The sequence below is a fragment of the Catharus ustulatus genome, chromosome 37 (genome assembly GCF_009819885.2).
Source record: "Catharus ustulatus isolate bCatUst1 chromosome 37, bCatUst1.pri.v2, whole genome shotgun sequence".
NCBI lineage: Eukaryota > Metazoa > Chordata > Aves > Passeriformes > Turdidae > Catharus > Catharus ustulatus.
Window position 1 is genome coordinate 585106 of NC_046257.1, and position 15841 is coordinate 600946.

The 15841-nt window shown below is 60.8% G+C and overlaps 1 protein-coding gene across 3 annotated transcripts in view; it reads right to left on the minus strand.

Moving 5' to 3' along the window:
- Nucleotides 1–15841, minus strand: part of CHD3 (chromodomain helicase DNA binding protein 3) — a 59724-nt gene that overhangs the window by 16624 nt on the left and 27259 nt on the right. For all 3 annotated transcript variants that reach the window (XM_033084274.1, XM_033084275.1, XM_033084273.1), the window contains exons 17-28: nucleotides 14687–14808; nucleotides 13190–13363; nucleotides 12964–13105; nucleotides 11726–11857; nucleotides 10799–10916; nucleotides 9425–9549; nucleotides 7619–7850; nucleotides 6290–6456; nucleotides 3984–4161; nucleotides 2380–2445; nucleotides 2182–2267; nucleotides 1312–1445 (exon numbers count right to left, since the gene is read on the minus strand). In XM_033084274.1, coding sequence (XP_032940165.1) covers nucleotides 1312–1445; nucleotides 2182–2267; nucleotides 2380–2445; nucleotides 3984–4161; nucleotides 6290–6456; nucleotides 7619–7850; nucleotides 9425–9549; nucleotides 10799–10916; nucleotides 11726–11857; nucleotides 12964–13105; nucleotides 13190–13363; nucleotides 14687–14808 — 1676 coding nt within the window. The remainder of the gene's footprint in view (nucleotides 1–1311; nucleotides 1446–2181; nucleotides 2268–2379; nucleotides 2446–3983; nucleotides 4162–6289; nucleotides 6457–7618; nucleotides 7851–9424; nucleotides 9550–10798; nucleotides 10917–11725; nucleotides 11858–12963; nucleotides 13106–13189; nucleotides 13364–14686; nucleotides 14809–15841) is intronic.

The window sequence follows — 15841 nt, forward strand, 5'->3', positions numbered from 1 at the left end:
GGGGACATGGGGACACACGGACATCTCACTATCCTGCCACCTGCCTGTCCCCAGTGCCACCACCTGTCCTTGACACCACCCATCCCTGTCCCCAATGCCACCACTTGCCACCAATGCCACCACCTGTCCCTGGTGTCCCCAGTGTCCCCAGCTGCCCCATCCCCTCTGTCCCCAGTTGTGCCATCCCAGCTGTCCCTGGTGTCCCCAGCTGTCCCTGGTGTCCCCAGCTGTCCTCAGCTGTCCCATCCCCAGCTGTCCCCTCTGTCTCTGGTGTCCCCAGCTGTCCCATCCCCTCTGTCCCCAGTGTCCCCTCTGTCCTCAGTGTCCCCAGTGTCTCCTCTGTCCCCAGCTGTCCCCAGGTGTCCCCAGCTGTCCCTGGTGTCCCCAGCTGTCCCATCCCCAGCTGTCCCCGGTGTCCCCATCTGTCCCATCCCTGCTGTCCCCTCTGTCCCCAGCTGTCCCACCCCCAGTTGTCCCTGGTGTCCCCAGTGTCACCACCTGTCCCATCCCCGGTGTCCCCAGCTGTCCCAGCTGTCCCCAGCCACCCCCTCTGTCCCACCCCCAGTGTCCCCAGCTGTCCCCAGTGTCACCTACATGAACTCCTTCTCGGTTTTCCCGCGCAGGTCCCTCACGAGTCACTGTCCCCAGTGTCCCCTCTGTCCCCAGCTGTCCCCAGTGTCCCCACTGTCCCACCCCAGCTGTCCCCAGCTGTCCCCAGTGTCACCTACTTGAACTCCTTCTCGGTTTTCCCGCGCAGGTCCCTCACGAGCCACTGTCCCCTCTGTCCCCAGCTGTCCCTGGTGTCCCCAACTGTCCCCAGCCATCCCCAATGTCCCCAGCTGTCCCATCCCCTCTGTCCCCAGCTGTCCCCAGCTGTCCCCAGTGTCACCTACTTGAACTCCTTCTCGGTTTTTCTACGCAGGTCCCTCATGAGCCACTGTCCCATCCCCAGCTGTCCCTGGTGTCCCCAGCTGTCCCATCCCCAGCTGTCCCCAGCTGTCCCCAGTGTCCCCAGTGTCACCTACTTGAACTCCTTCTCGGTTTTCCCGCGCAGGTCCCTCATGAGCCACTGTCCCCTCTGTCCCCAGCTGTCCCCTCTGTCCCCAGCTGTCCCCGCTGTCCCTGCTGCACCCAGCTGTCCCCAGTGTCCCCAGTTGTCCCATCTCCAGCTGTCCCCAGCTGTCCCCAGTGTCACCTACTTGAACTCCTTCTCGGTTTTCCCACGCAGGTCCCTCACTATCACTGTCCCCTCTGTCCCCAGCTGTCCCTGGCTGTCCCCAGCTGTCCCCAGCTGTCCCCAGTGTCACCTACTTGAACTCCTTCTCGGTTTTCCCGCGCAGGTCCCTCACGAGCCACTGGGAGGTGAAGGCGTCCTGGGGCGGCATCCCCCAGCGCATGACGGCGTTGAGGAACGCCTTGCGCTGCCGCGTGTTGAACCCCAGCACCTGGGACACGGGGACACATTGGGGACATTGGGGACATTGGGGGGACATCAGGGACATTGGGGGGATTGGGGACATTGGGGACATTGAGGGGGATAGGGGGGATTGAGGGGATTTGGGACATTGGGGACAGTGAGGGGATTGGGGCATCAGGGGGACATCAGGGACATCGGGGGGGATTGGGGACATTGGGGACATTGGGGGGGATAGAGGGGATTTGGGACATTGGGGACATTGGGGACATGGGTGTCCAGAGATCCCAATTCCCAACAGTGTCCCCTCACCCCGGGGGTGTCCCCTTGCCCTGTCAGTGTCCCCAAGCCCTGTCCGTGTCCCCAAGTCCTGTCAGTGTCCCCAGTCCTCATGGATGTCCCCAAGCCCCGTCAGTGTCCCCAAGTGCCGTCAGTGTCCCCTCACCCCAGGGATGTCCCCAAGCCCTGTCAGTGTCCCCAAGTCCCGTCCGTGTCCCCAATCCTCATGGATGTCCCCAAGCCCTGTCAGTGTCCCCAAGTCGAGTCTGTGCCCCCATGTCCCATCAGTGTCCCCAGGTCCCATCACCCCAGGAATGTCCCCGTGTCCCATCAGTGTCCCCGTGTCCCATCAGTGTCCCCAGGTCCCATCACCCCAGGAATGTCCCCGTGTCCCATCAGTGTCCCCCTGTCCCCTCCATGTCCCCTCACCCCAGGAATGTCCCCGTGTCCCATCAGTGTCCCCGTGTCCCCTGTCAGTGTCCCCTCACCTCGATGTTTCCGCCCACCCGGGCCAGCAGTGGGGGGAGGGGTTTGTCCTTCTCGTTCCGCAGCTGCCGCTTGGACTGGCGCCGGCCTGGGGGAGGGGAGGGGAGGGGTCAGTGTCCCCAACCCCCCTTGGGCCACCCTGACCCTCCTTGGGCCACAGAAAGGACACAGGTGACACAGGTGACAGGTGTGCCGCTCACCCTCGGGCCGCTCGTCGAAGTCCTCGTCCTCCTCCTCGGAGCCCACCGAGTACTCGGACTGGTTATCTGGGGACACGGCCACGTTGGGGACACCGCGCTGCCAGTGTGTCCCAGCATGTCCCAGTGTGTCCCAGTCCATCCCAGTCCATCCCAGTCCATCCCAGTGTGTCCCAATCCCATCCCAGTCCATCCCAGTCTGTCCCAGTGCCCACCTTGGTCCTCCTGGGCGGCGTCGTTGTAGTTGACCTGCTTGCGCACGCGCTTGCCCTTGCCCAGGTTCCATCCCAGTCCCTCCCAGTGTGTCCCAGTCCCATCCCAGTCCCTCCCAGTCTGTCCCAGTCCATCCCAGTGTGTCCCAATCCCATCCCAGTCTGTCCCAGTCCCTCCCAGTGTGTCCCAGTCCCATCCCAGTCTGTCCCAGTCCCTCCCAGTGCCCACCTTGGTCCTCCTGGGCGGCGTCGTTGAAGTTGACCTGCTTGCGCACGAGCTTGCCCTTGCCCAGGTTCCATCCCAGTCCCTCCCAGTCCCATCCCAGTCCCTCCCAGTCCAATCCCAGTGCCATCCCAGTCCCTCCCAGTGCCCACCTTGGTCCTCCTGGGCGGCGTCGTTGAAGTTGACCTGCTTGCGCACGTGCTTGCCCTTGCCCAGGTTCCATCCCAGTCCCATCCCAGTCCCATCCCAGTCCCTCCCAGTGTGTCCCAGTCCATCCCAGTGTTCCAGTGCCATCTCAGTCCCTCCCAGTCCGTCCCAGTGCCCACCTTGGTCCTCCTGGGCGGCGTCGTTGTAGTTGACCTGCTTGCGCACGCGCTTGCCCTTGCCCAGGTTCCATCCCAGTCCATCCCAGTCCCATCCCAGTCCCTCCCAGTGTGTCCCAGTCCCATCCCAGTCTGTCCCAGTCCCTCCCAGTGCCCACCTTGGTCCTCCTGGGCGGCGTCGTTGTAGTTGACCTGCTTGCGCACGCGCTTGCCCTTGCCCAGGTTCCATCCCAGTCCATCCCAGTCCCATCCCAGTCCCTCCCAGTGTGTCCCAGTCCCTCCCAGTCCATCCCAGTGCCATCCCAGTCCCTCCCAGTGCCCACCTTGGTCCTCCTGGGCGGCGTCGTTGTAGTTGACCTGCTTGCGCACGCGCTTGCCCTTGCCCAGGTTCCATCCCAGTGTGTCCCAGTGTGTCCCAGTCCCTCCCAGTGTGTCCCAATCCCATCCCAGTCTGTCCCAGTCCCTCCCAGTGTGTCCCAGTGCCATCCCAGTCCATCCCAGTCCCTCCCAGTGCCCACCTTGGTCCTCCTGGGCGGCGTCGTTTTGGCTGACCTGCTTGCGCACGCGCTTGCCCTTGCCCAGGTTCCATCCCAGTCTGTCCCAGTCCCATCCCAGTCCCTCCCAGTGTGTCCCAGTCCCTCCCAGTCCATCCCAGTGCCATCCCAGTCCCTCCCAGTGCCCACCTTGGTCCTCCTGGGCGGCGTCACTGTAGTTGACCTGCTTGTGCACGCGCTTGCCCTTGCCCAGGTTCCATCCCAGTGCCATCCCAGTGTGACCCAATCCCATCCCAGTCCATCCCAGTCCATCCCAGTCCCTCCCAGTCCCATCCCAGTCCGTCCCAGTGCCCACCTTGGTCCTCCTGGGCGGCGTCGTTGTAGTTGACCTGCTTGCGCACACGCTTGCCCTTGCCCAGGTTGCGGGCCAGGTCCTCCTGCTGCTGCTCGTAGTGGTGCCGCAGCAGCTTCTCCCAGTAGTCGGGGTCCACGTTCTCCTCCTGCTTGATGATCTCCCGCTCGATCTCCTCGATCTGCCGGACACACCCGCGGTCACTCGGGGTCACCCGGGGTCACTAAGGGTCACCTGGGGTCACTCGGGGTCACCCGGGGTCACCCAGGGTCACCCAGGTCACCGCCGGGTCAGGGGTCAGCGCTGGGCACAGTGTCCCTGAGTTTGTTGTTTCCTTCATGGTCATCATCATCAATCACATCTTCATTGTCATCATCATCATCATCATCAATCCCATCATCATCATCCCCATCTTCATTGTCATCATCATCACCATCCTCATCATCATCCCTATACCTCATCTCCATCATCATCAAACCCATCTCCATCTCCACCATCATCATCACCATCATCATCCCTATCTTCATGCTCATCATCATCAATCCCATCTCCATCATCATCATCATCGTCTCTATCTTCATCCTCATCATCATCTTCATCTTCATCATTGTCATCCCCATCATCCCTATCTTCATGCTCATAATCATCAATCCCATCTTCATTATCATCATCACCACCATCATCATCCCTATCTTCACCCTCATCATCCCCATCTCCATCATTGTCATCATCATAAATTCCATCTTCATCATCATCATCCCCATCTCCATCATCATCATTATCATCATCCCCATCATCCTTATCTTCATCATCATCATCACCATCATCAATCCCACCTCCATTGTCACCATCGTCATCATCATCCTCATCCCCATCTCCATCATCGTCATCATCAAGCCCATCTTCATCTTCATCATCATCCCTATCTTCATGCTCATCATCATCAATCCCATCTCCATCGTCATCATCATCATTCCTATCTTCATCATCATCGCCATCTCCATCATCGTCATCCTCATCAATCCCATCTTCATCATCCTCACCATCATCCCTATCGTCATCCTCATCATCCCCATCTCCATCATCATCATCATCAATCCCATCTTCATCCTCATCATCATCCCCATCATCGTCATCCTCATCAATCACATCTCCATCATCATTATCATCATCATCATCCCTATCACCTCCATCCTCATCCTCATCTCCATCATCATCATGCCCATCTTCATCATCACTGTCATCCTCACCTTCATCCTCATCCTCATCAATCCCATCTCCATCGTCACCATCACTATCACCCCTATCCTCATCATCATCATCATCTCCACCATCCTCATCCTCACCATCTCCACTGTCCCATCATCCCCATGCTCATGTCCACCATCATCATCCTCATCATCACCTTCATCTCCATTGTCCCATCATCCTCATCATCCTCACCTCCACTGTCCCATCACCTTCATCTCCATTGTCCCATCATCCTCATCATCTCCACCATCCTCATCATCATCATCCTCACCTCCACTGTCCCATCACCTTCATCTCCATTGTCCCATCATCCTCATCATCTCCACCATCATCATCATCGTCATCGTCCTCATCATCTCCATCCTCTCCAGGGTCCCCAGTTCCATCATCCCATTGTCCCCAATGTCCCCAGTGCCTCCAGTGTCCCCAGTGTCCTCGATGTCCCCAACATCCCCAGTGTCCTCAGCGTCCCCAGTGTCCCCGATGTCCCCAATGTCCTGGATGTCCCCAGTGTCCCCAGTGACCGCAATGTCCCCAACATCCCCAACGTCCTGGATGTCCCTGATGTCCCCGATGTCCCCAATGTCCCCAATGTCCCCAATGTCTCCAGTGTCCCCAATGTCCCCGATATCCCCAATCTCCCCAATGTCCCCGACATCCCCAATGTCTCCGATATCCTCGATGTCCCCACTGTCCCCAGTGTCCCCAATGTCCCGAGTGTCCCAAATCCCCTGGATGCCCCCGATGTCCCCCAGTGTCCCCAGTGTCCCCACTGTCCCCAACATCCCCAGTGTCCCTGATGTTCCCAATGTCCCCGATGTCCTCACTGTCTCCAATGTCCCCAGTGTCCCTACAGTGTCCCCACTGTCCCCGACATCCCCAATGTCCCCAATGTCCGTGATGTCCCCAGTGTCCCCAGTGTCCCCAATGTCCCCAATCCCCTGGATGTCCCCAGTGTCCCCAATGTCCCCACTGTCCCCAATGTCCCCAGTGTCCCCAATGATCCCAATGTCCCCAGTGTCCCTGATGTCCCCAATGTCCCCAGTGTCCCTGCTCACCTTGTCCTCCTCCCTGACCACGTACTGGGCCACCTTGAAGGAGCTCAGGTACTCGTTCATGTTCTGCACGTCGGCGTCGTCGGTGGCGTCCTGGTTCCGGTCCAGCAGCCGCGCGATGGCCTCGTTGTCGTAGTGGATGACGCTGCTGTCCTCCTCCTTGTTGTCCCCTGCGGGTGACAAGTGACCGAGGGACACGCTGGGACATGGCCACACCGAGGGACACGCTGGGACACGCTGGGACACGGCTGGACACGGCTGGACATGCTCCGGCGTGATGTGACACGGCTTTGTCACACTCCAGCATGGCCCAGCATGGCCCAGTCCAGCCCAGCACAGCTCAGTCCAGCCCAGCACAGCCCAGTCCACCCCAGTTCAGCCCAGTATGGCCCAGTTCAGCCCAGTATGGCCCAGTTCATCCCAGCACAGCCCAGTCCACCCCACATGGCCCAGTCCAGCACAGCTCAGTCCAGTCCAGCCCAGCATGGTCCAGTCTAGCCCAGCACAGCCCAGTTCATCCCAATATGGCCCAGTCCAGCTCAGTTCAGATCAGTATGACCCAGTCCAGTCCAGCCCAGTATGACCCAGCCCACCCCAACACAGCCCAGTTCATCCCAGCACAGCCCAGCACAGCTCAGTCCAGCCCAGTTCATCCCAGTCCAGTCCAGTATGGCCAAGTCCAGCCCAGTATGTCCCAGTTCATTCCAGTCCAGCCCAGTATGGCCCAGTCCAGCCCAGTCTAGCCTGGTATGACCCAGTACAGCCCAGCACATCCCAGTATGACCCAGTCCAGCCCAGTATGTCCCAGTTCATCCCAGTCCACCCCAGCACAGCCCAGTATGGCCCAGTCCAGCCCAGTATGACCCAGTCTCGCCCAGTATGTCCCAGTTCATCCCAGTCCAGCCCAATATGGCCCAGTCCACCCCAACACAGCCCGCACAGCCCAGTATGACCCAGTCCAGCCCAGCACAGCCCAGTATGGCCCAGTCCAGCCCAGCACAGCCCAGTCCAGCCCAGACCACCCCAGTTCATCCCAGTCCACCCCAGCACAGCCCAGTATGACCCAGTCCAGCCCAGCACAGCCCAGTATGGCCCAGCACAACCCAGTATTGCCCAGTCCAGCCCAGTCCAATCCAATCCATCACTGTCCAGTCCAGCCCAGTATGGCCCAGCCCACCCCAGCCCAGCCCAGTATGTCCCAGTTCATCCCAGCCCAGCCCAGTATGGCCCAGTCCAGCCCAGTATGGCCCAGTCCAGCCCAGTACAGCCCAGTATGACCCAGTCCACCCCAGTCCAGCCCAGTATGACCCAGCCCAGTATGACCCAGCCCACCCTCGTTCTCGTCCTTGAAGAGCTCCTCGGTGCCGAACTTGAGGATGTCGTCGAGCTCCTGCTTGGACATGGAGCCGGCCTTGGAGCCCAGCCCCGGGCGCACCACCAGGTGCGTCAGCATCATCTTCCTCTTGGCCACCTGCGTGATCCGCTCCTCCACCGAGGCCCGCGTCACAAAGCGGTAAATCATCACCTTGTTGGCCTGGCCGATGCGGTGCGCGCGGCTGAAGGCCTGCGGGGACGGCGGGGACGCGTCAGGGACATGGGGGGAGATGGGGGGACACGGGGGGACATGAGGGGACAGGTCAGGGACACGGGGGGACAGGCAGGGACAGCGGGGACGCGTCAGGGACACAGGGGGACATCATGGAGACACCTTGGGGACAGGGCAGGGATGTGGGGGGGACAGGGCAGGGACGGCGGGGACGCGTCAGGGACACGGGGGGACACGGGGGGACACGGGGGGACAGGGCAGGGACACGGGGGGACAGGTCAGGGACGTGGGGGGACAGGCAGGGACAGCAGGGATGCGTCAGGGACACGGGGGGACACCCTGGGGACAGGTCAGGGACATGGGGGGACATCGTGGAGACACCCTGGGGACAGGGTAGGGACGTGGGGGGACAGGCAGGGACAGCAGGGACGCGTCAGGGACATGGGGGGCAGGCTGGGGACGGGGCAGGGACAGGGCAGGGATACGGGGGGACATGGGGGGACGTGTCAGGGACATGGGGGGACAGGCTGGGGACAGGCAGGGACATTGGGGGACATCGTGGAGACATCTTGGGGACAGGTCAGGAACATGGGGGCACAGGGCAGGGACATGGGGGGACACCCTGGGGACAGGGCAGGGACATGGGGGGACAAGCTGGGGACAGGGCAGAGACATGGGGGGACATCGTGTGCGGGGACAGCGGGGACACATCAGGGACACGGGGGGACAGGCTGGGGACAGGGCAGGGACATCATGGGGACAGGGCAGGGACACCTTGGGGACAGGGCAGGGACATGAGGGGACACCCTGGGGACATCGTGGCAACATCGTGGGGACAGGGCAGGGACAGGACAGGGACATGGGGGGACATAGTGGGGACACCTTGGGAACATGGGGGGACAGGTTGGGGACAGATCAGGAACATGGGACATGGGGGGACATTGTGGCGACACCCTGGGGACAGATCAGGGACATGGGGGAACACCCTGGGGACATGGCGGGGGCATCGTGGGGACATCATGGGAACAGGTCAGGATAGGTCAGGTGGCACAGGTGACACCAGCCAGGTGACACTGCACAGGTGACAGGTATCAGGGGCTGGTGTGTGACACTGACCAGGTGACACTGCACAGGTGACACTGCACAGGTGCCAGGGGTTGGTGTGTGACACTGCACAGGTGACACTGCACAGGTAACACCGACCAGGTGACACCGCACAGGTGCCAGGAGATGGCACTGCACAGGTGACACTGCAGAGGTGACACTGGCCAGGTGCCAGGGGCTGGTGTGTGACACTGACCAGGTGACACTGCACAGCTGACACTGCACAGGTGCCAGGAGTTGGTGTGTGACACTGCACAGGTGACACTGACCAGGTGACACTGCACAGGTGACACTGCACAGGTGACACCGACCAGGTGACACTGCACAGCTGCCAGGGGATGGTGTGTGACACTGCACAGGTGACACTGACCAGGTGCCAGGGGATGGTGTGTGACACTGCACAGGTGACACTGCACAGGTGGCACTGACCAAGTGACACTGCAGAGGTGACACTGCACAGGTGCCACTGTCAGGTGCCCGGTGCCCACCTGGATGTCGTTGTGGGGGTTCCAGTCCGAGTCGAAGATCACCACCGTGTCGGCCGTCGCCAGGTTGATGCCGAGGCCCCCGGCCCGCGTCGACAGCAGGAAACAGAACTGCTGCGCCCCCGGCGCTGCCCCCCCGGCGTCAGGGGGGATCCAACACCCCAAAATATCCAAAATTCACCCCAAAACCCCCCTGAAACATCCCTGAACATCCCCTGAAACCATCCCCACTGCTGCGCCCCCGGCGCTGCCCCCCCGGCGTCAGGGGGGATCAAAAATCCCCAAATTCACCCCAAAAATACCCCCTGAACACCCCCTGATCCCATCCCCACTGCTGCGCCCCCGGCGCTGCCCCCCCGGCGTCAGTGGGGACCCAACACCCCAAAACCACCCCAAAACCAACCCAAAAACACCCCCTGAACCCATCCCCACTGCTGCGCCCCCGGCGCTGCCCCCCCGGCGTCAGGGGGTACCCAACACCCCAAAATATCCAAAATTCACCCCAAAAACATCCCCTGAAACATCCCTGAAACACCCCTGAACCCACCCTGCCACTGCTGCGCCCCTGGCGTCAGGGGGGACCAAACCCCAAAATATCCAAAATTCACCCCAAATTTCCCCAAATTCACCCCAAAACCAACTGAACTCCCTCTGGGCATCTCTGTCTGTCCCTGTCCCTTATCGGCTGTCTCATCTGTTGTTCCTTGTCCCTGTTCATGTCCCCCATCCCTGTCCCCTGTCCCCTCTGATGTCCCCTCTGATGTCCCCTCTGATGTCCCTGTCCCCTCTGATGTCCCTGTCCCCATCCCTGTCCCTGTCCCCTGTCCCCTGATGTCCCCTGTCCCTACCGTTGAAGCGGTCGATGGCCTCCTGCTGCAGCGCCCCTGTCCCTGTCCCCATCCCTGTCCCCTGTGTGTCCCTGTCCCCTGATGTCCCCTGTGTGTCCCCTGTCCCCTGATGTCCCCTGATGTCCCCTCTGATGTCCCTGTCCCCTGATGTCCCCTGTCCCTACCGTTGAAGCGGTCGATGGCCTCCTGCCGCAGCGCCCCTGTCCCTGTCCCCTGTCCCTGTGTGTCCCTGTCCCCTGTGATGTCCCCTGATGTCCCCTGTCCCCTGATGTCCCCTGCTGTCCCCTGTCCCTACCGTTGAAGCGGTCGATGGCCTCCTGCCGCAGCGTCCCTGTCCCCTGTCCCTGTGTGTCCCCTGTCCCCTGATGTCCCCTGATGTCCCCTGTCCCCTGATGTCCCCTGTCCCTACCGTTGAAGCGGTCGATGGCCTCCTGCCGCAGCACCCCTGTCCCTGTCCCCATCCCTGTCCCCTGTGTGTCCCCTGATGTCCCCCGATGTCCCCCCGATGTCCCCTGTCCCCATCCCTTACCGTTGAAGCGGTCGATGGCCTCCTGCCGCAGCGCCCCGGTGATGCCGCCGTCGATGCGCTCGTACTTGTAACCCTCGTAGTCCAGGAAATCCTCCAGCAGGTCCAGCATCTTGGTCATCTGCACGGACTGGTCAGACTGGGGGCACTGGGGGGGACTGGGGGGGACTGGGGAACCTGTGCTGGGAGTGCTGGGAGGGACTGGGAGGGACTGGGGGCAGGATTTGGAGGGACTGGGAGGGACTGGGAGGGACTGGGATGGGACTGGGATGGGACTGGGATGGACTGGGAGGGACTGGGAGGGACTGGGATGGAATTGGGAGGGACTGGGAGGGACTGGGATGGACTGGGGAGCCTGTGCTGGGCACACTGGGAGGGACTGGGGAACCTGTGCTGGGCACACTGGGAGTGCTGGGAGGGACTGGGGGGGACTGGGAGCCTGTACTGGGCACACTGGGGGATTCTGGGGTCATTTTGGGATATTTTTGGGGGTTTTTGGGGTCTCCCACCTGTGAGAAGATGAGCACCCGGTGGTTCTGGGGGGATTTCAGGGATATCTTGGGATATCTCAGGGATATTTTGGGATATCTCAGGAATAGCTCAGGGATATCTCAGGGATATTTTGGGATGTTTTTTGTGTCCCACCTGAGAGAAGATGAGCACCCTGTGGTTCTGGGGGGATTTCAGGGATATCTCAGGGATATTTTGGGGGTTTTTGGGATATTTTTTGGTGTTTTTGGGGTGTCCCACCTGAGAGAAGATGAGCACCCGGTGGTTCTGGGGGTGGTTTTGGGATATCTCAGGGATATTTTGGGATATCTCAGGGATATTTTGGGGGATCTCAGGGATATTTTGGGATATCTCAGGGATATTTTGGGATATCTCAGGGATATTTCAGGGATATTTTTTGGTGTTTTTGGGGTCTCTCACCTGGGAGAAGATGAGCACGCGGTGGTTCTGCTCCTTGAGCTTGCGCAGCATCTTCTGCAGCAGCAGCAGCTTCCCCGAGGCCTTGATGAGCGCCCCGCCCTCGTACGCCCCGCTGGGCAGCTTCGGCGACTCCTGGGGACAGGGACAGGGGTGGCACCACGGGGACAGAGGGGTTGCACCTTGGGGACAGCAGGGTGGCACCTTGGGGACAGCGGGGATGGTGCCACAGGGACACTGAGATGGCACCACGGGGACACTGAGATGGCACCACGGGGACACTGAGATGGCACCATGGGGACAGTACCCACAAGGACGTGTCCCCCCAAACTCCCCGTGTCCCCAATCCCCCAAATGTTCCCCATGTCCCCAAATGTCCCCAACATCCCCAATGTCCCCAATCCCCACCAATGTCCCCAATGTCCCCAACATCCCCTATCTCTTCAATCCTTCCAATGTCCCCAACAACCCCAGTACCCCCAATGTCCCCAACGCCCCCAGTGTCCCCATGTCCCCAAATGTCCCCCCATGTCCCCAGTGTCCCCACTGTCCCCAACATCCCCAATGTCCCCAACATCGCCAGTGTCCCCAATGTCCTCAGTGTCTCCAATCCCCCCAATGTCCCCAACATCCCCAATGTCCTCATGTCCCCAAAAACCACAGTGTTCCCATGTCCCCAGTGTCCCCATGTCCCCAACGTCCCCATTGCCTCCATGTCCCCAGCATCCCCAGTGTCCCCATGTCCCCAACATCCTCAGTGTCCCCAACATCCCCAGTGTCCCCAATCCCCCCAGCATCCCCAATGATCCCAGTACCCCCAATTCCCCAGTGTCCCCAACATCCTCAGTGTCCCCATGTCCCCAGTGTCCCCAACATCCTCAGTGTCCCCATGTCCCCAGTGTCCCCAACATCCTCAGTGTCCCCATGTCCCCAACGTCCCCATGTCCCCAACATCCCCAGTGTTCCCATGTCCCCAATGTCCCCAACATCCCCAATGTCCCCAATGCCCCCAATCCCTCCAATGTCCCCGTTGTCCCAATGTCCCCAACATCCCCACTGTCCCCATGTCCCCAACATCCCCAACCCCCCCCGATGTCCCCATGTCCCCAATCTCCCCACTGTCCCCACTGTCCCCATGTCCCCAACCCCCCTGTTGTCCCCGTTGTCCCAATGTCCCCAACCCCCCTGTTGTCCCCATTGTCCCCATGTCCCCAACGCCCCCGCTGTCCCCATGTCCCCACCATGGCAGCCACGGGGAACAGGTAGGGGTGGTTGCAGCACTTCTTGAGGTCCATCATGATGTTGAGCAGCGACACCTGGTTCCCCCCGCCCCGCGAGTTCAGCGCCTCGAAGTTGCGCGTCAGGATGTACTTGTAGTACTTCCTGCGGGGACAGCGGTGACACCGGCGGCTCTGGGGACACCAGGAGGGGGTGGCAGGGCTGGGGACGGTCCCCAGGGTGACGTACTTCTGCATGGGGCTGAGCTCCACGCGCACGATGAGCTCGGTCTTGGCCGGCATGTTCTTGAAGACGTCGGCCTTGAGGCGCCGCAGCATGTGGGGGCCCAGCAGGTCGTGGAGCTTCTTGATCTGATCCTCCTTGGAGATGTCGGCAAACTCCTCCAGGAACCCCTCCAGGTTACTGGGGACAGGGGGACAGGGTCAGCTTGGGGACATGGGGACATGGAAGGGACACAGAAACTCCTCCAGGAACCCCTCCAGGTTACTGGGGACACGGGGACAGGGTCAGTTTGGGGACACAGGGACACAGGAACCCCTCCAGGTTACTGGGGACAGGGACAGGGTCAGCTTGGGGACACAGGGACACAGGAACCCCTCCAGGTTACTGGGGACATGGGGACAGGGTCAGTTTGGGGACATGGGGACACAGGAACCCCTCCAGGTTACTGGGGACAGGGACAGGGGGACAGGGTCAGCTCGGGGACACAGGGACACAGGAACCCCTCCAGGTTACTGGGGACAGGGACAGGGGGACAGGGTCAGCTTGGGGACACAGGAACCCCTCCAGGTTACTGGGGACAGGGACAGGGGGACAGGGTCAGCTTGGGGACACAGGAACCCCTCCAGGTTACTGGGGACACAGGGGGACAGGGACAGGGTCAGCTTGGGGACACAGGGACATGGAGGGGACATGGGGACATGGGGACGGGGTCAGCTTGGGGACACAGGAAGCCCTCCAGGTTACTGGGGACACGGGGACAGGGTCAGCTTGGGGACATAGGGACATGGGGGGGACAGAGAAACTCCTCCAGGAACCCCTCCAGGTTACTGGGGACATGGGGACAGGGTCAGCTTGGGGACATGGGGACATGGGGGAGACACACAGGAACCCCTCCAGGTTACTGGGGACACGGGGACACGGGGACAGGGTCAGCTTGGGGACACAGGAACCCCTCCAGGTTACCTTGGGGACAGGGACATGGGGACAGGGTCAACTTGGGGACAGGGGGACATGGGGGGGACACAGGAACCCCTCCAGGTTACTGGGGACAGGGGACAGGGTCACCTTGGGGACAGAGGGACCCCTCCAGGTTACTGGGGACACAGGGGGACATGGGGACAGGGTCAGCTTGGGGACATGGAGGGGACACAGGGACACAGGAACCCCCCCAAGTTACTGGGGACAGGGTCAGCTTGGGGACATGGAGGGACAGAGGGGACAGCAGGTGACACAGGACACAGGCGACACACAGGTGAGGTGACCCAGGTGACACAGGTGACCCAGGTGACACAGCTCCCACAGGAACACAGGTGAGGTGACACAGTGACACCCAGGTGAGGCCCAGGTGTAACCCAGGCGACCCAGGTGACAAAATTCCCCCCCAGGTGACACAAACCCCCCCCCAGGTGACACAGGTGACACCCAGGTGACCCAAATCACCCCCCGGTGAGGCCCAGGTGACCCCCAGGTGACACAGGTGACACAGGTGGCCCAGGGACGCACTTGAAGCGCTCAGGTGTCAGGAAGTTGAGCAGGTGGAACAGCTCCTCCAGGTTGTTCTGCAGCGGCGTCCCCGTCAGCAGCAGCTTGTGCTCGATCTTGTACCCGTTCAGCACCCGGAAAAACTGCGGGGACACCCCAAAATACAAAATACATCCCAAAATGTACCAGGGATACCCCAAAATACAGCAGGGACACCCCAGAAAACTGCGGGGACACCCGGAAAAACTGCGGGGACACCCCAAAATGTACCAGGGATACCCCAAAATGCACCTGGGACAGCCCAAAAAACTGCGGGGACACCGAGATGGCACCAAAAATACACCTGGGACAGCCCAAAATACACCTGGGACACCCCAAAATACACCTGGGACAGCCCAAAATACACCTGGGACAGCCCAAAATACACCTGGGACACCCCAAAACACTGCGGGGACACCGAGATGGCACCAAAAATACACCTGGGACAGCCCAAAATACACCTGGGACACCCCAAAATGTACCTGGAGCATCCCAAAATGTACCTGGGACACCCCAAAAAACTGCAGGGAAACTGAGATGGCACCAAAAATGCACCTGGGACAGCCCAAAATGTACCTGGGACAGCCCAAAGTACAGCAGGGACACCCCAAAATACACCTGGGACAGCCCAAAATACAACTGGGATACCCGAAATGTACCTGGGACACCCCAAAATACACCTGGGACACCCCAAAATGTACCTGGCCATCCCAAAATACACATGGGACAGCCCAAAAAACTGTGGGGACACGGAGCTGGCACCTCAAAATACAGCAGGGACTCCAAAATACACCTGGGACACCCCAAAATGTACCTGGGACACCCCAAAATACAGCAGGGACAGCCCTGGTCCATCCACAGAGCACACTTAGAGACCCCCAAATGAGGGAGAGACCCCCCTGATCCCCCCACCCAGAGGTCCCTCACGTCCCCCAACCCCATCCCCAGGTTTTGGGGTGCCTCCCCTCACACCCCAGGTTTTTGGGGTGCCCCCCACCTTGGACTAGTTGTTTTTGGGGTGCCCCCCACTCACACCCCAGGTTTTTGGGGTGCCCCCCATGCCCATACTCGGGTTTTTGGGGTGCCCCCACCTTGCCCTGGTTGTTTTTGGGGTGCCCCCACCTTGCCCTGGTTGTT